We start from the raw sequence: 27,163 nt of genomic DNA on the forward strand, positions 1-27,163 counted from the left end.
ACTTTCATTCACTTTAAGAATATTGATCCATTTCTTTTAAATAACTTTGTATTGGAGTTGATTTTGATCATTTCTTTTGATTATTTTCACAAACTATTAGTCTTTATGGATGTTTAGAAAGAGACATAATTCAGGGTAGCTTTCTTCAATTCACAGCGATCTGTCTCTTGTTTTTGTTTGTTTGTTTGTTTATTGTTCTGGTATATATCTGCTTGCATGCTAAGATATCTTAGGTCTCTGTTTCCTTCTCCTACTATTGTCTAGTCTTCTGTGTCTTTAATGTCTATTTTCCCTGTCCTACTCAATTTCTATTAAATTTCTTACAATTTCTCCCCAATATGTAGCCCTGTTTGGGAAGACAACTGAGGCAGCTCAATATTGTGAGTTTATAGGGATGCACTGTTCTGAAGATATTTTTGTTCATCTGTTTTAATCCCACATTATACGAGCAGATAAAAATCCTTCAGAGCTTACTATTTGTCTTAGTCCATTTTGTACTATAACAGAATACTTAAGACTGGGTAATTTATAAAGAAGAGAAATTTATTATCTTATAGTCTGGAGGCTGGAAAGTCAAGATCAAGACACTAGTAGGTTCAGAAGATGAAAGAGCAAAAAGGGATGCAATTCCTCATCAAGCACTTTTATAATGGCATTAATCTATGTAGTAGAGCGAAGACCTCATAACCTAAACATCTCTCAAAATGTTACACCTCCAAACACTGTTGCACTGGGGATTAAGTTTACAACACATGAATTTTGGAGAGGACACATTCAATCATGCTGCTGTTCTCAAGTTGATTTACTATGCTTTCTAGGGAATACTTCACATCTATTTAAGGATTATCTTGTCTTCAGGCCCATACGATGCCGTATTATTTCCCTTGGTTGTCAATTGAACAGATGTATGTGACACATTGTTCTTGGTTCTTGTGAATAATTTTAGAGTTGCTGTTGTTGGTATATGTGAGTATGTATTCATGGGGATACCATGTCACTAAATTTTGTTGTGCATGCCATTCATGGGTTTTAAATTTTATTATCTAGTTGATCTGCCTGTTATTAGATGGGCATTCACAGAAATCTAAAAACTATTTCAACACCACCATTATTTTTTCCAGAATTCCATTTCTAATATGGAATAGTCCCATTCTGATTGTTTAGATATATGCCAATGTATTTTTACTTTAAGTGCATATTCCAAACAAATTTTCTGATATCGAATAGGCTGAAAGTTAAAAACCCTAATGGGTAGTTTATATACTAACAACTTTCTTGCTCTCTAGAGTGGATTTAAATTATTTGTATTTTTAAAATAAGTTTTTGTTTTTTTTCTAAATTCTACATTTTTCTACAATTTTTTAAGCTGGTGATAACTACTTCATCCATTTAGCCATAATCCATTCTAAATACATTCCTTTTGTTTGGCTTTAGTAAAGACAAATTTATAATTAAAAACTAAAACAACATGTCCAGCAATGATAAAAGAATGACTGTTTCTTAAGGAAGAGAGCTCTTTAAGATAGTAAATGTCATATTAACCATAAACTGTGAAATAAAAAAGTGACAAATATATGCATAGGTGATTTCTAAATAATGTAAAATGCAATTTAATATTATCATCCATTTTATCCTGAGTTTATTATTATACTATGCTTTTAGTAAATATTTATTGGATTATGAATAGTGCTGGGCATAGAGTATTAAATGGTCAATAGTAGGGAAAACTGTTCTGTTTACAGTTGAGTGGGAGATACAGACCAGTAAACTTAAACATAGACATGAGTGGTATCATGAGATGCAAATAAATAACAGGAAGTATTGAAGACACAAAGGAGTGGGACCTAATCCAGATTTGCCCCCATAGAAAAAGAAGATTTCTCAAAATAAGTCTCATCTAGAGTGGGATACAGTTAGTAACAGGAATTGGCCAGGATGCTAGTGACCTCTTTATCACCAAGAAAACAGCATTAAAAATCCCTAGCCATGATATAACCTACAGTGTACCCACAAACAAAAAAAAATTAAAATTACAAAACTCTAGATGTAAGAATGAGAAAAATATTGTAGGAGATTGAGAGAAGGTTGTTATGAGTAGAGTCCAACAGTGAGTGCATGTGAGTGACTGCTAAGTGTGGATGCAAAGAAAGTGACAAGACATAAGGTAGAGGCCTAACAAGGGTGAAGACTCTCCAGAACCTTGCAAAACATGCTGAGATATTTGGGCTTTTACCTTAAGAGGATTTGAGACATATGTGAGGGTTTTACACTGCCAAATGTCATGTTCATATTTGTGTTTCAAGAGAGAGAAATTTTGCTGCTGGATGAAGAATGAATTAGCACGTAGATAAGACCCAAAGCAGGAAAGCCACTTAGAACGCTGTTTTTGTAATGGAAGGGAGATTTAATGACAATCAGGATTAGATAGTTGCAGTGGTGAAGGAAGAGTGGATTTATTATACAGTATTTAGGAATCGTTTTAACCTCATATTTTTACTGAAGTAAATGGAGGTAAAATTACAGGACGTGTGTATCACTTGAGTTTAATTAGTGAAAGTGAGGTTCTGAAAAGAAACATCAGTTTTCTGACAGGAGCATCTATATAGACTTGGTGTTATTTACTGAAAAACAGGATTAGAAATCAAAGGTTTGGGAGAAAGATAATGATTTATATTGGAAAATATAAATCTGACTATTTTATGGGCTTCCCAAATTACCTTTCAATAGCTGTTCAGATATTTCAGTTGAAGGAGAGATTTTGAAGCACAGAAGAAAAATCTGAGCTAAGGATGTAAACTTGGAGTCAATCATCTAAAAAATAAAAATTAAAACCAGTATAATGTATGAGTTTACTCAGGTATGTATACAAATTGAGAGGAGAAAGAGAGCCCATGACCAAAGCTGAGGCATGTCAATAATTAAGATACGAGTAGAAAAACCACAGAAGCTACATCGAGAGACACACAAAGGATAAAAAACAGTGAGAAGTGTAGCTGAGAGGAGTGCACTTAAGAGACATCAACAATAAACAATGTCATCTCGAGATTATGTAAGATGGGGACCAAAAGATCGCAGTTTGGATTTACCTTTAATGATGTCCTGTAACAATGGCAAAAAGCAATTTCTGTAGAGGGAAAGGCAAAAGTCACTTGTTCTGTGACTGAAATTGAGTTGACTTAAGGAAATGGAGAAAATGAGTATAAGTTAAATCTTTAAAGGAAGTTGGCATCAAAGGAAGGAAGAGAGAAAGAATGAGGATGATGTAAGATGAAAGTTTTCTGTTTTCTTTTAAGGTAGAAAAGGCTAGAATAATTTTAAATGCTGATCAAAGAAGACAGTAAAAGCAGAAGTTTGAAGATGCAAGAGATGAGGAAGGAGATACTGAATCCCCCAAAACTTCAAGCTTGAGTAACAACCACATGTGTAGGAGTAATATCACATTTATTTTTGGAAAGAAAAAGAGAGTACCAAAAATGTAGGAGAAAATGTGTGTAAACATGAAGATTACGAGTCCTAAATTTGATGGAGTGCTTCTCTTCTGCCTTCTATTGTCTCTGTGAGGTAAAAATTTAAATCATCTCTTGAAAGGATGATGTATTTTAGCAAGATTAGATATTAGAGGAGTGCAGAGAAATTTAAAAGTGTACTAAGATATCTAAGAAGGGTTTATAAATAGCATAAGAATTTAACAGATACTGCAGAGCATGGCTTATGAGTAGAGTTGAACATAAGCAAACAATTATTGCATTAATTCAAAGAATTGCTTGCCAACAATTTTTTTTAACATCAGAGCACAAGTAAAAATTGGTAACATTTTCTGACATCTGTTACATACTTACAAGCCTTCTTGAAGCCAGAGGTAGCTGGCCTATGATACCTAGAAACTGGTATTGGCCAGTTTCTATGTCCTGGGCTAGGGCTAAGGGGATTAATATCTAGTCCCACCTGGAACTCACATGTTGGTACATAGACACACAGGTGAGAAGCTATGACTACTCTCTGCTTTCCTGATATCACTAAAAAAATTCAAAGGAGTGAAAATATTTGCAAAAGAGTGGCCTCATGGAATAGAAGAAAAAATAGTACAAAGGCCTGAAGGTCAAAGTAAAAGTGTAATGGGAGAAATTGAGAATGGGCAACAAGGATAGGTGATGGAGGTCACACTTGATTAACTGAATAATAATATGTCAGCAGAATGTTTGTATTCATTGTTTGAGAGAACAGTGAGGGCAATATCCTTGGATTAGCCATGGGAGGGTGTGACTGATGTGAAATGGATTTCCTTAACATTCGACTCCACTGAAAAGTAGAATGTTGAGAAAATGAGAAATGCACTGATTTCATGGGTGCTCTAAATGCATGTTGGCATTAGCCAAGATGACAGAAATAGGTTTGAAAAATCTCTCAGGCAATAAAATCTTTAGTATAAGAGGAAGAGTTTCTAAGAGAAGGAGAAACGCAATGAGGGCATAGAAGATAACGTCAAAAATTGTCATTAGACTTTGCAATACAGTGATTTTTATATGAATAGGAATTAATGTCCAGGAAGTAGCAGTGTGACCTGAGGATATTAACCCTACCTTCACACTATTAACCTGCTAGCATGTGATAGAATTAATATCTGCCTCTTTAATAAGCATATCCCTTACTGAAACTGTAATTAAATTATTAGTTGACTCTATGCTCATTATATAACATGTAAATAACAGAAGATATTAAAATTATTAAAAACAGGAAACAAAATATTTTTTAAAAACATGGTGAGTTTGGTAGGAGGGTCTTCTCACTGCCATGGTACTTTTGCGTTATCCTGTCCATGAGTGGACAACTTTATGCAATGGGAGACATTACTTGCAAATATTAGGAAAGCCCAAATTCTTCTATTTTTTAGGTGTCTCTTTACTCCTCCTAGTAGTTAATTATGTTTTCTAGTTAATAATTATGTATAAGAATTTTTCCTGTTCAAATTACTAATGTAATTCCTGTCTCCTCTCTGGACCCCCAACTGATACACCCATTGATTTCTGGCTTTGACAATATTTTATACATTCTAAAGCACACTTATTGTATTTCTTCACATCATATCTAAAACCAGAGAGCCAATAATTAATGGTGTGTTTGTCAATTTTGTGATGAATTGAGCAATCTGTGGCATCTTAGATTTCATTATTTTTTTTTATCCTTTACTGTTTGTGTTAGACTCCAATTTTTAGGGACTAAGGAAGAATAATCATTTAATTATGTCCAGCTATTCAGAAAGAATATCCTGTTCTTGGGTGTAGACATATGTATTTTAAGCCTGATTTTAAAAATGACCTGCTGCAGGACTTTGAGTTAGTTTGGAAATGGAAATTTCCAATTGAATTCTCCACATACATGTCTCTTTGTCCCTTTGGGGATATAATTAACTTTTTCTCACTCTCTAGTTCTCTTCTTTTCTTTAGTTTGATCCAACAGACACAGATTATTAAGAATAGCAGATATCTTAATTCTTGAAAGTATATTGCCATTTTCCTCCTAACAAGGCCATTTTCCTAAGCTGATTAGAAGTAGAATTAGTAAAAGACCATGACCTTTCTCTCCTCCGTCGTTTCAGGAATAATAATTCTATATGCTAAATGTTACATATCACATTTAAATGACCAGTCCCATTTGATATTGTTAAGCAGATATTTTATAGCCCATTTCCCAATTATTACATGCACAGTATATCATTAGTATCTTCACAATGCAATATGTAACTATTTGTGAATTAATTACTTTCACTGCAGTGAGATTAGTGCATGATTAGCAAATGTCTACTAAGAAAGGAACTCATTTGAAAGCATAAAATCTAACCAATTTAGATAGCTTCCCTAACGAATTCAAGTTTGAATCAATTTGTATTCAGTCTTTTGAATATGTTGTAATTTTGACTAAAAACTGAGACAAGATTATTTCTATAAATCTAATATCTTCTTTCTGAAGCACTCTGTGATATAAAGTCTACTGTATCATGAAACAGGTCTGTTGTACTTTTTCTTTCAACTCTGATGACATGCCTAATAAGCTCCTGCTTCATTATACAAAAAAGTATTCATTTATGAGACTGAGCATTATAGGAAAATGGGTTTCCATATTGTTATTTCACCTGAGAATATTAGGAAATCTGCAAGTGTATAATTGCCAAGAGTAATCTTGTTATTACCAATTGTACATGACCTGGAAATAGGTTCAAAATTGCTAAAGGTACAATCAAAGATAATTTGTACATGACTCACAGCTTTAAGAAATTTATGTAATTTCACTGGCTTCATCTTACCAATTCTAGTAACAATATACATGTTTGGACAGTGGCAAGTGGTAATGTTTAATAAATTGAGATTATTTTATTAACCATTTACTGATATGAGGAATCTCTGTGGGATCCAGAATGAAAAGGCTTGGCCAGGCTCAGATGCTGTGGCTTTGAAAATGCCATGCCCATCAACAAGCAATGATGTCCCTAGCATCTTTATTTTTATGGTTGTCATTGAACTAATTAAACCGAGATGTTTGAACAAAAACTGAAGGCAGTCAATATGCTTATTTTGCAGGAGGGCCATTCAGTTGTAGATATCTGTAAATAATGTAGACAGCCAATGAAATGTACATTTATTGGATAGGTTCTAATAGCAAGGACCATAGGAAAACCATAAGGTAGTAAGTGTGGGGATTGAAAACAAATACATGTGACACATTCTTCTGTGCACTGTCAAACGTATTAATTTACAAGGCCAACTGCCAGTTATAAAAGTTTCCTAGGCATGTGTGGCAATAGTGTGAAGAAGAATTACTATAAATCTGATCTTGTGTATTCCCATTTAAAAGATGTTGCTTTCTGGCCAGGTGTGGTGGCTCACGCCTGTAATCCCAGCACTTTGGGAGGCCGAGGCGGGCAGATCACAGGTCAGGAATTGAGACCATCCTGGCTAATGCTGTGAAACCCCGTCTCTACTAGAAATTAAAAAAAAAAAAGTAGCCAGGCGTGGTGGTGGGCACCTGTAGTCCCAGCTACCCTGGAGGCTGAGGCAGGAGAATGGCGTGAACCCGGGAGGTGGAGCTTGCAGTGAGCAGAGATCGCGCCACTGCACTCCAGCCTGGGGGACAGAGCGACACTCCGTCTCAAAAAAAATAAAATAAAATTTGTTTTTTTTCCAGACAAATCACTTTTAAGTAAATCCTTTGATTTGTTTTCCAACACTGAAAAAAATTTAGTTGGCCTAAAGCCATTAGCAGATTATCATCTGGGAAGTAAGTATTTCTAGTCAACAAACTGTATCACAGTTGTGAGAAAATTTTCAATTTATAAGACAGGTCCTGTGATGATTTTATTATGTCACCCCAAATTTTAATACATGCCTATTAATTGACACCTGCTGTATAAACTCATGTTCCCCATCATGTTATTAGACACCTGAAGGCTCAGCACACCTAGATTCTTAGTCACAAAGAAAGAGGCCTAGGGGTTTCCTGGTGGCTTACTCACACAAAGAATCAGATCTCAAGTCAGCCTGCCACTTCCATGCCTAGTGTCTGGGTTTGCAGTGAGCTCTAGAGGTGAACATTAAAATTAAGGATCAGCCTTTCTGTGAGACTCACCTTCCAGGGCCATCCTGACTATTCAGCTCCTTTAACTAAGATCTTAGGTACTCACTTCCCAGCTTTCAGTCCAAGGTTTGCATATACAATTTTTCCAATTTATCTCCAGAGATCTATAACGGTTCTAGATTCTACCTGAGGAGGGAATAGAGGGAAAGTCCACTTCTGGTATTACAGAAACACAGACCACACTTAGACCTATTGGGTCTGTGAGTGTTTGAACCAAGAAATAGCATTCTTTTTCTCTGCCTGAGTTTGAACCATAATATAAATCATATTCTTCCATCCAACAAAGTACTGGTATTAGTATATAGCTATTAGTATATAGCTATATAGTATATAACTTTTATAGTATATATATAGTATATAGCAGAGTATATTAGTATATAGCAGAGTATATTAGTATATAGTACATATATTATACTATATTATATATTATATATACTATATATCATATCGTATACAGTATATAGTATATATGATATATGGTATATGGTATATAGTATATATGATATATCATATAGTATATATCACATAGTATATGGTATATATGATATATCATATACTATATGATATATAGCAAATTCAGGACTTAGGACAATCCACAAAAAATAAAGAGACAGTCATTTACTCTTCTGCCAACTTTGAAAGTTTAGCTGTACTGTAAACTAACAACTTTGGGCCAATGGCTATTTGTCACCATTTAGATAACTCTTTGTGCCATTTTTGGGAAGAAAAAAATTTGAATAACAGAAGGTCAAGAGTTTTAAGGCAAAGTTACTCTGAATGAAAACTAAGCATGGAAGAGAGAAGACATTTCCTTTAACTTTAGATTTCTATCTCATTTAATTACATCATTGGTGAAAGTATTGACTTTCTCCCAAACTCCTTGGATCAGACACCTTTTGGCTGTTATCCTGACCTGGGTTGTAAGTGAAAGAGCTACTGCTCTGACTTGATTTGAAATTATGGGACATTTCCCCCCATTTTTCTGACCATACTCTATGCTCTAGTTCTCCCACAGTAATAGTACTTAGTGCCTTTTTCTTTTCTACTGAAGAAGAAATCTCATATAACGTGCTATACAGTGAGATTTTTATGTTAAAGTAAGACTTTTGTTTAGAATACATGTAGTTTATAATACATTCCACAAACCAAAATATATGTAAAAAGGAATTTGATGGTGATCAAACAAGTTCAGTAGGATAAGCAATAGCTTCCACCTCTACATTAATAATAACCAGATTTAATAATGATATTCATAAATATTTAAGAAAGACATTTACATATAATTTCAGAAAATTGTAAAATATGTAAATTAAGTTCTTATAATTCTATTTTTTCTTTGTTTTATATAAACAGTTGCATTTCTATGTAATTTTCATATACTAATAATGGACTCTGACTTCCAAGAATACATTAATTCATTTAAAATACTTAATGTGGCCCAACTTTGCGCTGTGAACTATTTTGTCAACTATTTTCCAACAGCTAAGGATGGAAAAGAAGGTACTTGCTATTGTGCGCTAATTTTCAAGTGGGAGGAAAACCAAGCAAAAGTAAGAAATACACAAACTCATACCCATATACATGCATGTCTATGTGTGTAATAAGTTTTATAAAGCAAAGTAAAAGACGGTGATGTGAGAGGAGTTACTGGATAGTAAAGATAATCCTCTTTAAGCAGTTTCCATTTACACCAAAACTGGATAAGAATGAGTTATCCTCCAGAGAAGACTTTCCAGTGATAGAAGTTGTTAGAGCAAGACCCTCAGGTAAAATTGGGTTTGGTAAAATAATCTAAAGAAGTTCAGTGTGGCTGGAAAATAAGTGAGCAAGAAAGGATTACTATGTGTTCTAAACTCAAAGGTTTTCAGGGCCTTATCATATAAGGTAAGGAGTTTGGAGTACTGCCATTAACTTTCTTACTGGATTTGTATTTCCTAATTATATTACACTTAAAAAAATTACTCTGGATGTGTTGTGCACTGCATTAGAGTAAGAGTGAAAGCAGAAAAACAGTTAAAACAACTCTTGTTCTCATTGGGGATGGGGATACTTAGACTAGATATTGGTAATAGAGGTGGAGATAAATAGACAGGTTTGGGACATTTTTAGACATAAAGTTGCAAAGATTTACTAATAATTCAGGGAGGGTGAGGAACAATAAAGAATAACTCTTGGGTTTTGTTATTTATCACGGTTAATAAGGAAGGTAGAGCTGCTTAGAGAGTTTTGTTTGCCCATGTTGAATTTGAGATGCCTAGAATATATCCAAGTGGTGTTGTCAACTAATATTTAATTAGGCATTGAAGCCAGGAGTTCCTGGGACTGGAGAAATTTTGATTTGGGAGTCTGTCATGTAGAGGGCATGATACGGTTGAGGTTTCTGTAAATCAGTTGATGGTTTCAATTACATGAATAGGTAGAAAAATATAATTTCAAATGAAAGAATGAATAAACAAAAATAAAGGTGACATCCAATGGACGGGAGAAAACAGGAAGCAAATTCAGGATTTAGGACAAACCACAAAAAAATAAAGAGTAAGAAGAAACAGAAAACCCAGAGTAAAGAAAGCATAGAATGTTTGAGATACTATGCATGAAACAGAACTCTAATTATTTGGATTGCTTTTTGGTCAATGGATGATTCCTACATGATGGTTCCTATGAGGAGAAAACGATCACAGTGTGATTTAGCCCAGATGGTGCAAGCAATTGAGGAATATGATGGAAGTAAATATCATTAAGTAACAGATTAAAATTCAGTTAAACAATTAAAAGGAAAACTAATTTAAATGTGTATGTGTGTGTGTGTATGTGTGTGTGTTAGGTGGAATTGAAACATAGACCTAGAAATACATGAGGAAGAAAAAATATGATTATTTAGAAATTAACACATGAAATTTATTTTAAAATGAAGTGTCTGATAGTCAATGTACGTTCATCAGTTGTCACAAATGTCTCCAGTCTGGTGGGGGATGTCGATAATGGGAGAGATTACGCATGTGTGGAGTGAGTATATGGGAAATCTTTGTCCCCTCTGCTTAATATTGCTGTGAACCTAAAACTATTTAAAAATTAAAGTCTATTTTAAAATAATGAGACGTAGAATGCTTGATTGTTTAATTTGTCTGCCCAGAAACTTTTGAAAAGGATACATGAATGCTATTTTATTGAATGTGTTCAAACTACTTATGCTTATTAATTTATTTGTCAAATAAGTGGAAATTTTACTACAGCTCACTGAATCAAATTGAAATCTCATTTAAATTCAATCTACATTTTGGCAATAAAAGCTCTAAAATTATATACATGTACACCTTAAATGTGGCCTATTGTTGCCAAATCATGTGGAACACACTCTGAAATTGAAAAGTCAGTCGCAAAAATCTGTTTCTGGCAATCTTTATGATATTTATTACATCATTTGGAATTTTATTATTTTGTTAATGATTTGTCCTAAACAGGATTGAAAATGATTACCTGTCCTTTACAGATACAGTATCGTTGGCATTTTTCTGCATTTAGTCTGTTAATTTTTCATTCATTTAACAAATGGTTTTTGAGCACTAATATCAGACAGTAGCTATTCTAAGAGCCATGGATACTAGAAGATATTTTCATAAGCATACATTTTAAAGAAATTACATATATATGTTTGTGTGTATATATATATATGTATTTATATATGCAACTGACCGCAGAAGAAGGTGTAAACACTAGAAAAGTGTTGTGCTAACCTGTACCCGGAAAGAATAGGCAGAGGATACCTGAGATGATCCAGGTTTTAAAAGGAAACCAGGTATTCCCAGGCAAAATCACAGGCATTTAAAAATTCATTGTGGTTACTTGGGTAAGAGGGTGAACAAGAAACAGGGAAGGATAAGAGAGAGAAGACCAAGAAGGAAGGCCAGGTACAGACCATGATGCTCCTGTAGACTATGCTGTGAGTTTTTTACATCATCCTCTAAATTTGTATTTCTCTTGCTAGAGCACTGTACTTTAGGGGATGAATTTAAAGCTTCATGAAAGTCACAACAGTGATTGTAGAATCATCTTGGACTGTCAAGTTTCCCTATGGGTGTATATGTATTGTGTTATAGAATGTGTTATATATTAATGAGGATAAAATATGATGCAAAATCCAAGATTTGCATGAATTTAAAGTGTCAAATTTGAAAAAAAAAAAAGCCTTCCTTGTAGGTGTCTTGTCAAACCCTCCTGATGTCTAAGATCATAAATTCTTTATCCTCATTAGTTAGGATTGCTCTAATAGATTAGTTTGGGAAATACGGATGAGGGGTGGAAAGAAATTGAAGGCTGAAATTGTTAGCTATTTCATCACATTTGTCTTTTAGAAATACAAGCTCATGGCAGTGTGACATTCAGGTTGATAAGGGGAAGCTGGGATCAGAAGACACAGAGACATATTTAAGAATAGTAACCTAGAGAGGGACAGGGTGATTGATTCCCCTGTGTGCAGGAATGTGACCCATGTTTCTCCAACTTCACCAGAAATTTAGAAGAGTATCATGTTAATATTATAAATTAATATTTCATTATTTCTTTCCTCCTTCCAGTCTTTGGGAACTTGAGGACTGTAGGAATCTCCACAAAGTGTATTTGTCACAAGACAAACAGGTTTCCCTCAGTGTGACTAAACTTAAACAGGTTTCTTCCTGAGGTGCTTCTCTTGTTACCTCTTTACAGGATCTAAATGATCTAACCACAGAAGTCCCTCCCCTTCATTTTCTTAGAGAATTTACTTCAGAACCCAATAATTATAAATTCTTTCTTTGCCTCTTTGGGGTATAAATATCTTTAAAAGCCTCTCGTTCATTTAGGAACCCAAGACTATCTTTCTCAAGGACCTGGGAGCCATCCCTTTGAAGTGTAAGGAAGATAGCATCTGTATCTCCCAGTCTCTGTAGGAGGGTAGGAGACTAACTTTGGTATGCACCTTGATCCAAGTTGTAATACTACCTCCTAACTTGAAGATTGAAAAACAAATCTAATTTTCTTTTTGTTAAGGCTAAATAGCAAATGCATATGACCTGTGAGCTCTCTCACCCCAGCTCTTAAAAACTCTCACCCATTGTTACAATGGAGTCAAGCTCAGACTGATTTTTGGCTTCTCTCCTTCATTGCAATAGCCTTCAATAAAATCTTTCTTGATTGTTTAACTTTTTTTCTGGTTAAACTTTTGCTTTGACAATAGGGTTCTCAATTTCCACAAAATTAAATTATCTCATTAAAAAAAACTAATATATTTAAGGTTTAAAAAGTTTTCATTCACTCACATAATTCTTTTTAATATTCACTTTTTTTCTCAGCTTACCCTGATGTTCTAGTGTCAGGTGTTCACTAAATATTTCATTTTGTCAGTGATAATAGTGATATTTTCTATTTAGTCCAGTACGTTGATTCCTATTAGATTAATTTGATGTAGGTTTTCTTGTTTCTAAATTCATGTTACTATTTTACAGAATTTTTTTTAAAAAAAGAAGGAATGTTTTCATTCAAATAATTTGCTAATAATTTGCATTGTGTCAATGTCAATTTTCTATTATTGTTATAAATTGGTAAGAAAATTAGCTGTCATAAGTGATAAAAATCAATTCAGTGTCAGTTGAGGCTATGATTTTCTACTGTTGGGAAATTAACAAGCAATCTAAGTGGTATAATAAGAAAAGTCAGCTTTAGCAACACAAGTTCTAGGTGGAGGATGAATGAAAATATGAACTGGACAACAGTTTAAAGAAAATGCTAAGACTATATAGTTAATGAACATTTATTTCTTTTCTTTCCATATAGGTTTACGTTGTAAAATTACTAGAAAAAAAAAAGTAATTCATCACCCTGGCACCATAATGTTATATCTACAAAGATCATGAGTAGATTGAAATGCATCTACCCATTACCCATGGCTTTATTAGTAAATAGCACTCAATAACTGTGCCTTATAAAGAACATTTAGGGCCAGGCTCAGTGGCCCATGTCTGTAATTCCTGTGCTTTGGGAGGCCAAAGTGGGTGGATCTCCTGAAGTCAGGATTTCGAGAGCAGCCTGACCAATATGGTGAAGCCCTAGTCTCTACTAAAAATACAAAAATTAGCCTGGCATGGTCGTGTGTGCCTGTAATTCCAGCTACTCAGGAGGCTGAGACTGGATAATTTCTTGAACCCGGGAGGCAGAGGTTGCAGTGATCCGAGATCGCACCACTGCACTACAGCCTGGGAGACAGAAGGAGATTCCCTCTCCAAAACAAACAAACAAACAAACAAATAACATTCAGCCCTCAGGGACATACATCAGGATGTTATTGATTCACCAATATTTTCTTTTCGTTCCTTTTTTATTTCCTTTCACCTAACATTTGATCTGCATTTCAGTAACCTGAAATATCTGCACCATCTCTAGACTCTCTAGTAAAAGATAAATTAGTTCACATCTAAAGAGACTTTGCACGCCTACAAACTCAGAAGAGATTAGTGTCCTTTTAGTAATTCTAAGAGAAGTTACTACAGTTTGTAGGAAGGTGAAATAAATGGGTTCTGATAGTAATATATGTGGCATTCTTATCTAATAAATTTGGTTTCAGATGTCATCCTAAGTGGATTAAAGGCTTGTGCAAATTTAAGAATTACAGCTTGATACATGCCTGTCTTGTTAACACTTAACATTTTTTTTTTACTATTTTCCAAAGGTACGCAATGTAAAATTGATATAGATGAGTGTGCTTCACATCCCTGCAAAAATGGAGCCACCTGCGTTGACCAACCTGGTAATTACTTCTGCCAGCGTGTGCCTCCATTTAAAGGTAATGAACACCAAGGGATAAGGAAAAGCAAACATAATGAACTTTAAAAAGCACTTCTGTCTCTTGTCTGAACTCATTTCAGTCTTCCAACAACATTATTAGTCCTTCATTTTCTTAAAGTCAGCTTCTAAAGTGACCAACCAATTATTCCTTAGGCAGAAACTAGAGTGAAATTAGTTTTGTTTACATACACACTAAAATAGTTGAGTTTCTTATTTTTCTATTTGAAAGGTCACCAATGAAACCAAAAGATACAATAAAAAAGTAAGGAAGGACTATATTACAAGCCTAGCATGTTATATTTGAAATATTCTTCTGTATTATTTAATTTCTTATGAAATTGTCAAGTTTTCTCTTTTTCTTTCTAAACTAATCATCTGTTTAATTTTTCAGTGTTCAACTTTGATGGTAATTCTTCAACTTCAGTTCAGGAATTGTATTTTTTCTCCATAAACTAAACAAATCCTTGCTTTGCCTTATAAATATGTTAATATATTATTGCAACTAGTATATAGATACTAATTCATTGAGTACTTCCTTGAACTTTAGTATCTCTTTCTAAGCTAAGAAATTTGAAACTGTTCAACTAAATAAAATTAATTTAGATTTTTTTAATGTTATACCTATTTACCTTAAAAAAGTATCTTATAATTACTTATGAAAAATGTAAGATCGTATGCCCCACTTCAAATATTTTACATCCATTTAAACACATTAAGTTATAACTTTCTCACTGTTAAATGACAATAAGAATATATCTAGCTCATTTAGTTGAATGTAATTTAAATGAGAAATGTTATTTAAATACCACAATGTCTGCCAAAAATTAATAATAATTGTTTAATTATAATTTCCAACAATGTTCTAACATACATGTAATATTTATATAATAGACACTATTTTATCATGCTTGGGTAGGTGGGATATCAATTCATACTTATTTAATTATACATCTTTAAAGATACAGAGGGAATGGCCTAAGTAATCTCAGTAAAAATATTAGACTTCATTTTTTATTTTTTGAGAGAGGATCTCACTCTGTCAGCAAGGTTGGGGTGCAGTGGTGCTATCGTAGCTCACTGCAGCCTCTGCGTCCTGGGCTTAAGTGATCCTCCCCTTAGTCCCCTGAGTAGATAGGACTACAGGTACATGCCAGCATATCAGGGTAGTTTTTGTATTTTTGTAGAGACAGGGTTTCACCGTGTTGCCCAGGCTGGTAGACTTCATTTAAAAAATAGCTGTTTTTCTAGTGCCCAGATTTTGGATTTTCATACATTCTTCAATTTAAAAAATCAAATCTCCTTAGAGATCTAGCTAATTTTAGGACTAAAGCATGGAATATAGCATGAATAATATTGTAATACCAGAAAATGTGGAAGTACTTAAACACAAAAGTATGAGATTAAGTCAAAGTGAGCCAATGGAAGGAGCTCCCAATGATCAAAGCTAGAATGATTTGAGCACCAAAATAAAGGAATATTGGCTGGTACCCAAAATATAAATATGTAAGAGTCCATACTAATGGAAATGTATGACTGAATGAATAAATGAGAAGTAATAGACACATCTTTTTGTACAATAATCCCAAATAATTTATGTAGGTACTTTGAACTTAATGAAGTGGAACAAAACTCCCCATCCCTTAAATTTGGACAGCAGATAGTGACTGGTTTCAAAGAGCATGGCATGTAAAAGGGGGGTCATGGAGGGAAGAGCAGCTTTACAGTGGAGAAGTCTGACAATTGCTACCTGAGCTACAGGATCAAGGTTAACATCAACATACACAGCCGTGTTAATAACCTAAACTTTTGATATGAAATGATGAGAATGGCACTTTTTGTCTCTCATCTTCCTTTCAAAAGTACATTTTCTGAGTCTAGTCATCAAAAAATTATCAGACAAATCCCAATCGACAGACATTCTAAAAAATACTTGACTAGAATTTCTCAAATCTGTTAAGGTCATCAAAAGCCAGAAAAGTCTGAGAAACTTTCAAAGCCAAGAGAAGCCTAAGGAAATATTACTTCTAAAAGTAATACGGTATCTTGGAAGAGATATTGGAACAGAAAAAAAGACATTAGCTTAAAACTAAGGAAATACAAATAAAGTACAGACATTAGTTAATAACATCAATATTGGTTCATTTGTTGTGACAAATGTACCATAGTAGCATAGGATATTAATACAGGGGAAACTTGTTACGGAGTATACAGGACCTCTCTGTACTATCCTTGCAACTATTCTGTAAATCTACAACTACTCTAAAATAAAAGTTTAATTTACAAATAAACAATTGCAAATAATTTCTGATTCAAAATATTTTACATTAGGCTGGACATAGTGGCTCACACCTGTAGCCCCTGCACATTGAGAGGTTGAGGCAAAAGGATTGCTTGAAGCCAGAAGTTCTAGACCAGCCTGGCCAACATAGCAAATCCCTGTCTCTAAAAAATAGAAAGGAAAAATGAGCCAGTTGTGGTGGCATGCTTGTGGTCCTAGCTACTCAGGAGGCTGAAGCAGGAGGATTGCTTGACCCCATAAGGTTGAGGCTTCTGTGAATTATTATTGTGCCACTGCAGCCCAGCCTGAGTGACAAAGTGAGACCCCATCTATACAATAAACAAATAAAAAACAGTAACAAAAGAAAACCTAAAACCAAAACCAAACCAAAATATTTTCCATTAAAACAAAACAGAATTTGCAAAGCATGAATAGAAATGTTAGGTAATCATAAATATTTTAACCTTCATATACTAAATACTAAATATTTTAATCTATGAATTATAATGAAAAGGATTCTTCAGTTAATGGTAGTGCCTTAGCTTTATATGCTACATTAACACGTTCAATGGAACTGTACATACATAAAACAAAAAAGCAAAAACGAGGTTAAATTATTTTAAAATGCACGTACCTAATAATGTATAATATTTTTCTGGTAATCACATCACATAAATTTATACTGTAGACACCCTATCCTAGACATAAATACATTCTAATTCAGTTTATATTCTTATACATCTTTCAGCTGGAAACATGTCTGGTATATCAGAAGATGGCTACGTGTTTATCTTTTTCTCTTGCTACTAGGCACAGGCTTAATTATCTTGTATACAGATGAGACCACGTGAATGAATTCTGACCAACAGAAAATCAATAGTAGTTTTTATCTTGCAATGTGGTTCATAAAAATATCTCACAGTTTTTAACTTTTTCATTTCTTCTACATTCTTCTTGGAGTTGCCTGAAAAACTAGAGAAAAGCCAGAAGATGGAAGAGTATAGGTCCCTAATTCTTATATGAAAAGATGTTCACGGACCAGGAATACCCCTATTATACTGAGAGATAAACAAATTAATTTATGAGTTGTTATTGTGCTACACCACTAAGGTTAAGGTACTTTGTTCTTTACAGCAACCAGCATTGTTAAGAATTAACCTTTGAATGCTCATAGGAAAGACTTTCCTTGAATACCTCACTAGAATTGAATTTTTTATTGTTATGAATAAATACAATTTTTGAAACAGTGTATATATAATCCATTTATGAATTCAGTTTCTATGCAAAAAGCACAACTAATTTCTATTTGTAAAACTTAGAAACTCTTTCTTTTCTGATTAAATTCGCTCTGAGCCTGTTAGTGATTTCACAGTCTTTTTCCCAAAGAAAGAAAAATAGTACACATAAACAATGTAACTCCAGAATGACACATTAAAATCACAAGATTAAGTTGGTAAATTTTTAGTTGATTCACTAATTTGATAACTTTACTTGTTTGGAATTCAATAGATACAGGTTAGCAAAATATGTCCTGTGGGAGAATATCCAGGCCTTTACCTGTTTTGTGCCTCTCAAAAACACGACTATACTCATTCATTTAGGTATGGTGGATGGCTGCTTCAGACGCAAGTACAGAGTATATGTTCTCTTTGCTTGCAAATCCTAAATTATTTACTATCTGGTCCTCTATAGAAAACATTTGCTGGCCCCTGGTGTAGAAAATGATCAAACTATAACCTATAACCTATTTTTTGAGCTAATTGTGGCTTTCTGTTGATATAGTCCAAGTTTTGTCTATTAGATGCTTATTTGCATGAACATATATTTTGATAAAATGATGTCTATCTTTTTTATATAAGAAGTAGATGACTCTTACCCCATTGTACTAGGTTAGATTCATAACTGTTTCATTTTGAGTAAAATTTGTAGCGTAATAATAATACATAACTTTATGAGTTTATGCATTTATGAATTTGTTTGAAAATGTAAAGAATATATACAGTGACTGTTTAGCAAATACATGAAATTGTAAGATACGGCACCTTGAGTGTTTTTCTGAGAATTTGAGTGTTTTTCTGAGAATTTACCCTAGTTCAAACATTTTGCCATTTATAGAAGTTACGTTTTATTACCAGTTATAACTTTTTAAAGCACATACTGGAAAAAGGTATTTGTCCGAAAAGGGAATTGTGATTATATAGTCCATTTATGGGAACAATAGAAAACAATTAGAAAAATCTTGGTTTAATTACTTCTGCAGAGCTGAATAATGCAGTGTTTTTATGCATGTTAGTTTCTAGTACTAAAATTACAGATCCTCCAAAAATAGCATAGCTTTCATACAAAATGTTATTAATGCTGTATATTTTTTGATATCTGTAGAATATTTTTTCTTCATTTTTTAAAAAACAAATAAATGTGGAAAATAAATCCCTTAATACAATTCTTTTTCCATGAAGTGTTCATCCACTGGCGTAAGTGGTGGGCTTTGATTGAATCTGGCTCCCTTTCAAATTCTAGTCTTAGAAACTGAACTTAGCAAATAAATTTCAAATACGTATTTCTTTTTGAAGGAAAGGGTATTATTTTGTTTTCTGTTACTGTGGACTTAATTTTTCTTCAGAAATGAACAAAAATTTTAATATGTAAAAATGAGTTTTCACTTTCCCTGATATAATTATTATAATATACCTGAACAAAACCTCATGCTTTTCATGTAGCAAAGCAGGATCCAGACTGCATACATATTTTCCATGTTCGGATACCACAATTTTCTATTTTAATTAAAACAAAAAGATATGAGGAAGTCATTCCTAATAAGCACTGTTGTCATTAACGTGTCTATTGTCATGGCCAATGATGGCTTTCTGAGGCACTCTTTATTAAAAGCCCTCTATGCCCAGCACTTCCAAAAATGAATTGTGTATAAATTTGTCTTGATATACAAAATGTATTAAGTAGGGGATTTTATGTTTTGAGTGTAAAGTAAATGAGATTAAATACTGCCTCAAAGTATAAATTTTCTTTCTACATAAGAAAAGTAATTATTAAGCACATACATAAATGCACACACACATAAAAACACACACACCTGGGATTAAGCACACTTACTCATCTTTCCCCCAGAACTAAATGGGGTTGGGTATGTGAAAAATGCTATTTTTTCACATAGTTATAACTATTTCCTTAAAATATATTATAATCAGTGCTAACCAATAAGGCAACCCTTACCCAATCCGCAGTTTTAAATTCTAAAACTAATGTCCATGAAATATAATGGAAGTAAAGAGAAGATAACTGCCTACCATGTAAATGTTGTTCCTGACAAAATTGAGGCAGTGTCTTACTTACCAATGAAGTATTTAAAGAAGCAAAGTGCATTTCAGGAATAGGGCTGCTTTCTTAGTGGGTAGAAAAGACCACAATACTCAAATTGCCTATTACTATTAATATTGCCTATTAATATATCAGTGATACTGTAATCTATATGAAGTTAATGCTAGTACCTACAGAAAGGTATGATTCAACTCTCTGATTCTATGACTTTATCTTTTTTTAGATTCCACACATAAGTGGGATCATGCGGTATTTGTCTCTTTGTGCCTGGCTTAACATGATGTCCTCCAGGTTCATCCAAGAGGAGGTATTGGTAAAAGGATACAAAATTTCAGTTAGGAGAATTTATTTAATTCAAGATGCCCTGTACAACATGATGACTATAGTTTAAAACAATGTATTATATACTTAAAAATTACTTACAGATTAGATTTTGTGTTCTCACCACCTCAAAATGTGTGTGAGGTAATACATGTGTTCATTAACTTGATTTCGCCATTCCATAATGTATACATGTATCAAAACATCACATTGAATGCTACATATATACATTTTTAATTTGTCAATTTAAAAATAAAGTATAATGCGCAATTCAGATTTTTAAATGTGAATTTACTGGCATCAAACTAAATTGTTGATGACTTTATAATTCATAAAATGAAACCTGTACGTATTGAATTTCATTAAATGAAGGAGTTCTGGGGGAAAATAATGTTGCATATATCACTGTTAAAACAATCGTCCTTATATTTCTGTCATATATTGATGCTGAGAAATAAGTTGTTACTCTTTTGTTCTAAAATAGAAAAGTTTTCAGTAGCTAATGCAAAAAAGATAAGGCTTTGTCATAAATTATTGCTTGATTCTCAAGAAAGTAAGTACTTAATAAGAATGTCATTCTGATAAAGCTACGTATAGACAAGTAAAATGAAAATAATGTTTGAGCAAATGTCTCATCTGCTAGAGATTTAAAGACACATGTCTCTAAATGTGTAGTAATTAATATAAAAAGCTGAAATGGTAATTAGCCATTAAACATGTTTACAAAAGAAAGTAAACAAAGAAGAACAAAACTCAGCAAAATAAAAATGCTTAAGTGTGTTGAAAGCCAGAGTAATAATGCTGTTTTCTGGATAGGGACACTCTGTTATGGGAACTTGTAATTAGAAAGCAGATTTAAGTATATATTTTTAAGTGCTTGTGAAGTGAAAAAGACTGGAGTGCAGATAATGGAGCAATTAGTTTTTCAGCCTTCACAGGCCATATTCAGTCATTCTTGTGTCAAGCTACAATGGGGATCTACAGATGCTGTAATTAAATGCTCCAGTCTACTCAATCTACAGCTATACTAAAGATTCTTGGAGTATAAAATATTTTGGCTGGGCTACCCAAACAACCATCTCTAATGTTCTGGAAATGTATTAAAGTCTTGACTTTAATAAAGTCCAGATCAATTTAGAATATTAACCAAAAGTCAATTAAATTTCTTTAATGAAAATGACAATATGAGTATTATTTTGGAGGAGTGGTCAAATAAATTGAATGAACTGTAAAATACTGAGTCCATAATAAGTTATTAATCCAATAGAAAAAAATAAACGATTCGTTAAATAGTTGAAGTTAATTTTGTCTTTCATTTGTTCTGTCTAGCAATTAAACAGTAAATATGGAGCAAATATTGGTTTTTATTAGCAGTATTGTGTTCTTCTTCCTGGTGATGAAATCCTTACCTTTAGCTCGTTGTAAGTGCTAACATGCTAAGGTTATTTTGGCAGCAAGCATATAGGGAACCTGAGTGAAAGATGTGAATATTTCTATCTACCATTTAAAACAAAATATTTTTTTGCTTCTTTTATTCCTTTCTCTTATTTTTATTTTAGATTCAAAGCTCTTTAATATCTTGGCCAAACATGTATTTAATTCTACTATTTTAATTTTATTTCATGTTAATGGACCAGACCTATTATTCCTTCTTCCTTTATAACCTATTGACTGCTCCATTTGGGTGGGTAATTATATTTGACTATATTTTCTGTAAAGTTAGCATATCAAGTGAAAAAGTACTGTAATTGACCATAAGTATAAACATATGGTTTTATCAACAAGTTAATGTACGGCCCATCCCAGCTGAGTTACCTATTATGTGCAACAATAGGATGACAGGTCTGGTAAACTTAGAGAAATGTTTAACTATACCGTACGTTTTATACTAATCATTTTTATTTGCATTGTCAAAAGGAGAAAATGTACTCCTGACACTCTAACAATGAGACAAAATTATAATTAAGTTAAAAATCACAGAGAAGGGTTGTTTGCATTGAATTCATAGTGGTCTGAAAGCTTTGAAAAATTGGAAAGTAATAACAACGCTATTGTTTTCTAAATGGGTACCTTTCTTCATTTCCAGCACAATACTCACCCTTAAACTGTGATATTATTCAGCATTCTGTCCTCAACTTTTAAACTTTTTCACTATATATGCTTTTCAGGTTGTTCAAATCTATTCAAATGTGTCAACTACCTATTTCCCAGCATGTGAAAAATGGTCTTTTCCCTTTAAATTGAAAGAAGTATATATTGATAAGTGCTAAACTGCCATGCATATCCTCGTATTATACATGTTCCTGGAATAAATTTAAATAAAATAGGGAGCAGAGGCAACAGAAACTGTGGGAATTCAAAGACCTCAAAGACATTCAGTTTAGCTAAAATTACTCTGAGAACATGAAGCTGGAGTTTTCAACAGAATTCAAACCAGAACTGTCACCCAAGGAATATTAGGGGCAATGCAAAGTCATTAATCTGGGGAAAATTAAACATAAATTTGGGGAGATTATTCTAAATTATAAAGTAGAATTTGATTTTTTTCTTCTTTTGAATTAATTTTCTTTTGTGTATTTGAGATTTACAACATGATTTATGGGATACATATAGATAGTAAAATGGTTACTATAGCGAAGCAGATTAACACATCTATCATCTCATGTGGTTACTTTTCTTTTTGTGACAAGGCACCTAAAATCTACTTATGGCACACTGGAAAGAAAAAATTAACTGCTTGCAGAAATCAAGCTGTGGTCTATTGTAGAGGTATGGAAACAGGGCTTGAGTTAGGTAATTGGATAATTTCAGGAGATATTTAGGTTACAGACAAAATAGGTTAGAATGTTGTGGTGTTCAGATGTGTAAAGTAAGAAAAAAAGAAAATGATGTTCAGTTTCCTAGGTCGGATAAATGGATTGTTGCTTTAGGGCAACAGGAGTGGAAGAAGCACATTTAATGAAGAGGGAGATCAGGAGAGCTTCAAGCATACTGAATCTGTCAGATTGTAAATTATTAAAATCAAGGTTTCCTTTAAATAATCCTAGTATGTGCATCTGAAGCATAGGAGAAAGTTCTGGAAGGACTATCGTTTTATAAATCACCAGTCAAAAAGAAGTATATATGGAATGGTCAAGTTTTTTCATAGGATTGGTTACTAAGAAATACTAAAATATAAAGGCTGGATCGGGAAAGGAACACACAATGAGAAGCCAAAGATGAACACAAAAGATGGGAGAGTTCCAATTAGGAAGAAGTAGTAAGAAAGTCCTAAATAGGATTGGACAGTCCAGTGTGATTTGGTGTGAAAATGGTCCAGAAAACTATTACTAAAGTGGCCTTGGTAACCTTCACAAGAAGAGTTTCAGTGGAGTTTAGTCATTGATGATGATATATTTGGGACTGTACAGATGAAATGAAAAAGTGGCAATAGTAAAACTAGATTCCTTCTTGAAAATATTTGGTAGAAAAGTGGTAAGGAGAAACGAGGCTAAATAGGGGGAACGTGAGACAAAAGCAAGATTTGTTTATCAAAATGTTATGGGGCTTAAGAGACTATGGCTATCTTCCATTAACCCTTTCAGATCTACTCAGTGTCCAAGAAGCTACACTACATGACCTGTATTTTCCATGCTTTCTTTTGAGTTTGGCAAATGGGAGCCCCAATATGAAATAAGAGGAAAGGAAGAGACAGATGCAAATACATTTATCACCTCATTTCCCTCTGTGTTTTGCCTCAAGCTGGCTGTGCCCCTCCACTGATCAGGTTATCTTCCCTAAGGCAGTGGTCTCCACACAGCTCCTCTGCCTTAGGTTCTAGCACCATCCACTCAGCTACCTCCACTCAGCTCCTGGGTGGCAGAAAAGACCTCATTCTATTTCTGGTGGTTTTCACATGCTCTGCCGCACTTTGTAAGTAGTCCCTTATTAAATTCCCCACACATTTCTGAGTTCAATTGCATCATCTCTTGCCTGCTAGGATCCAATCACACTTAGTAATCCTAATGTGTGCATAGGAAGATGTTAGACCAGAAGTAGAAACTACATCTTCAGGAGGTAGAGAAGATAATTAACAGAGAGGGCAGTGGAATGTGGTATGATGGTAATCTACAAATCTGGTGATAACATTAAATGTCATCTTAAATATAAATGGTCATAGATTTAAATGTGAAACATATAATCATAAATCTTTTAGAACAAAACATAAGAGAAAATATTTGGGACTTAGAGCTATTCAAAGAATTCTTAGATTTGAAACAAAAAACAGGATCCAGAAATGGAAAAATTAATAAATTGGACTTTGTCAAGATCAACAGTGATGAATCTGTCGTTCTTTGGTAATAAAGTAACCAAATACAAAGTATGGATGGAGATATAGGTAAGACTAGAGGTTTTACTGGTAGAAATTTGAGGGAGTTATTTGATGAAATCCATGTTCTCTGGAATTTGGAGGTATGGTTATATTCTGTGAGTGACTAGAAAAATAACAATTTATAATTCAAGGAAAGTATATTAGTCTATTCTCAAAATGCTATAAAGAATTACCTGAGACTGGGTAGTTTATAAAAAAAAAAAAAAGAGGTTTAATTGACTCATAGTTCCACAGGCTGTACAGGAGGGATGGCTGCAGAGGCCTCAGAAAACTTAGAATCACAGCAGAAGGTGAAGGGGAAGCAAGCACAACTTCACATTGCATGGCAAGAGGATAGAGAGAGTGGGGCAGGGGCGAAGGTGCCACACACTTTTAAATGACCAGATCTCCCATGAACTCAAAACGAGAGCTCACTTATCACAAAGGGGTGACGCAAGCCATTTACGGGGCATCTGCCCCCATAATACAAACACCTTCCACCAGTTTCCTCCCCAACTTTGAGAATTCAACATGAGTTTTGGGTGGGAACACATAGCCAAACCATATCAGAGAGTATAAAACTTTTCACATTTAAATGAATATACATTTTCCTGTATGCTGGTGATAGTGTCTATTTCACTTGAAAATGATTTTCCTAACCACATTTTTTTTAGGAGTTGCTAGTTTGACTAGAGTTAGTATCTACCCTCAACCACATCAAAAATTATTCTTGGAATCTTGAATGAAGAATTTGGGAAAATGTTGCTCAGACTTTATTTGACATTGACCATATGAAACATGAATTTACAATTACTGGCAAAAGGAAGTCCTCAAGTTGGAAGAAAAAAGTTCATAGAAGGATAGAATCATAATAATAATAAGGAAAGCTATAAAAAGACAAACAGATATGGCAAAGTTATAGTCCCTAATGTACCTGAGCCGAATGCACTTCTACTCTCACGATTTGCTACTTGAGCTAATAAATTTATCACTGTACCAATGTTGATTCTACTGAGGTTCTGTCTCTTTTCCCTGAAAGAGTCTTCCATTATAAAAATTTAGGCACTATTGAAGTCCAGTTCACACATTTCTTGACATCAGTCTTCAAACTTGTGTGATTTTTCTCTATTGGTGCTCTGTAGCCTAAGAAGAGTTGCATAGAATTAAAAAGTTGGAGTAGTCCAGAATTGAGGAAATAAAGAGAAATTAATAGGTTCTTTGTGTCAATGAATAACCAGGGGAATGTAATCCCACCTCTTGAGTCTGAAGTTTTATTGATATAGAAAAAAACTGTTGCTTAAGAGGGACAAAAGGAATATGATGCAATCATAATGAAACAGGTTTTAATGAAGCAATAAGGTAAAAGTATATTCAAAAATAATGTAAGAAAGGTTGTTAATAACAAAAGAGTGAGTTTGTTTGCAGTGCTCTAACAAATCTACCAACTACATCCCTAGCTGTTTAACCCTAATTGTTAAATTCTAAACACATGTACATCTACCAGCTACATCCCTAGCCATTCTACAGCTGTTCTTGAGCCAAACCCTCTAGGACAATTAAACCTCTTAGCAAATATTTCAGAGTCCATATCTTAAATTCCATAGACTAAGTGGCTATAAACAACAAACATATTTGTCATGGTTCTGGAGGCTGCAAAGTCGAGCATCAAGGCACAAACAGTTTTGGTGTCTGGTACCATCTCACTTCCTCATATGTGGTTATCTTCTCACTGTAACCTGACATGGCAGAAGGGATGAAGGATCTCTTCTGTAAGGACTGTAGTCTCTTTCATAAGGACTCGAATTTCTTATACACCTCAGAAATTATTCAAGAGGTTTTCCCTCTCAGAATGTCATCATGCCCCAAAGACTCCATCTCCAAAACTTTCACATTGGAAATCAGATTTCAACATAAAAATTTGGGGCTGTGGAGTGTTACAAGCATTCAGACTATAGCAGGATACAATGGCAAGGTTTTGGAAAACTATCACAGTGGGAGGTTGATTCAAGTGAGAAGCGCAGAGTTAAATGGAAATAAATGATTTAGAAAACATTGCACTATGAAAATTGTATTTTGTCAAAGATCAGAGTGTTCAGAAATCTAAGATATTGTGGACTTAGGAGAGCACACACAAAAAAAGGCAAACAGTAATCCTGGAGGCTTCTGGCAATGGTGGAATAGCATATAGACAAACCATTCTTCAGACGACAATTGTGAACTCTAAACAGATCATGAAAACAACTGTTTTAAGGCACTAAAGAGTTACCAGAAGCAGGCAGAAATTAAAGAGGAGTCAAGCTTTGAAAGAAAGAAGCTCTGCTGAGTAAAATGTGTATTTCTATTGCTTTTCACCTGAGGGCTACCTTCAGTCTGATATGTATGGGCAGTGAAAACAATAGGAGAAAGCTGCAATTTTAAGTGTAGAAGAGTCA

General features: G+C 33.7%; 1 protein-coding gene across 1 annotated transcript in view; it reads left to right on the plus strand.

Moving 5' to 3' along the window:
• LOC129144370 (protein eyes shut homolog) overlaps positions 1–27,163 on the plus strand; it is a 494,497-nt gene that overhangs the window by 227,873 nt on the left and 239,461 nt on the right. Inside the window, exon 4 of the mRNA XM_063813140.1 lies at positions 14,330–14,443. Coding sequence (XP_063669210.1) covers positions 14,330–14,443 — 114 coding nt within the window. The remainder of the gene's footprint in view (positions 1–14,329; positions 14,444–27,163) is intronic.

This window comes from Pan troglodytes, chromosome 5 (genome assembly GCF_028858775.2).
Source record: "Pan troglodytes isolate AG18354 chromosome 5, NHGRI_mPanTro3-v2.0_pri, whole genome shotgun sequence".
Taxonomy (NCBI): domain Eukaryota; kingdom Metazoa; phylum Chordata; class Mammalia; order Primates; family Hominidae; genus Pan; species Pan troglodytes.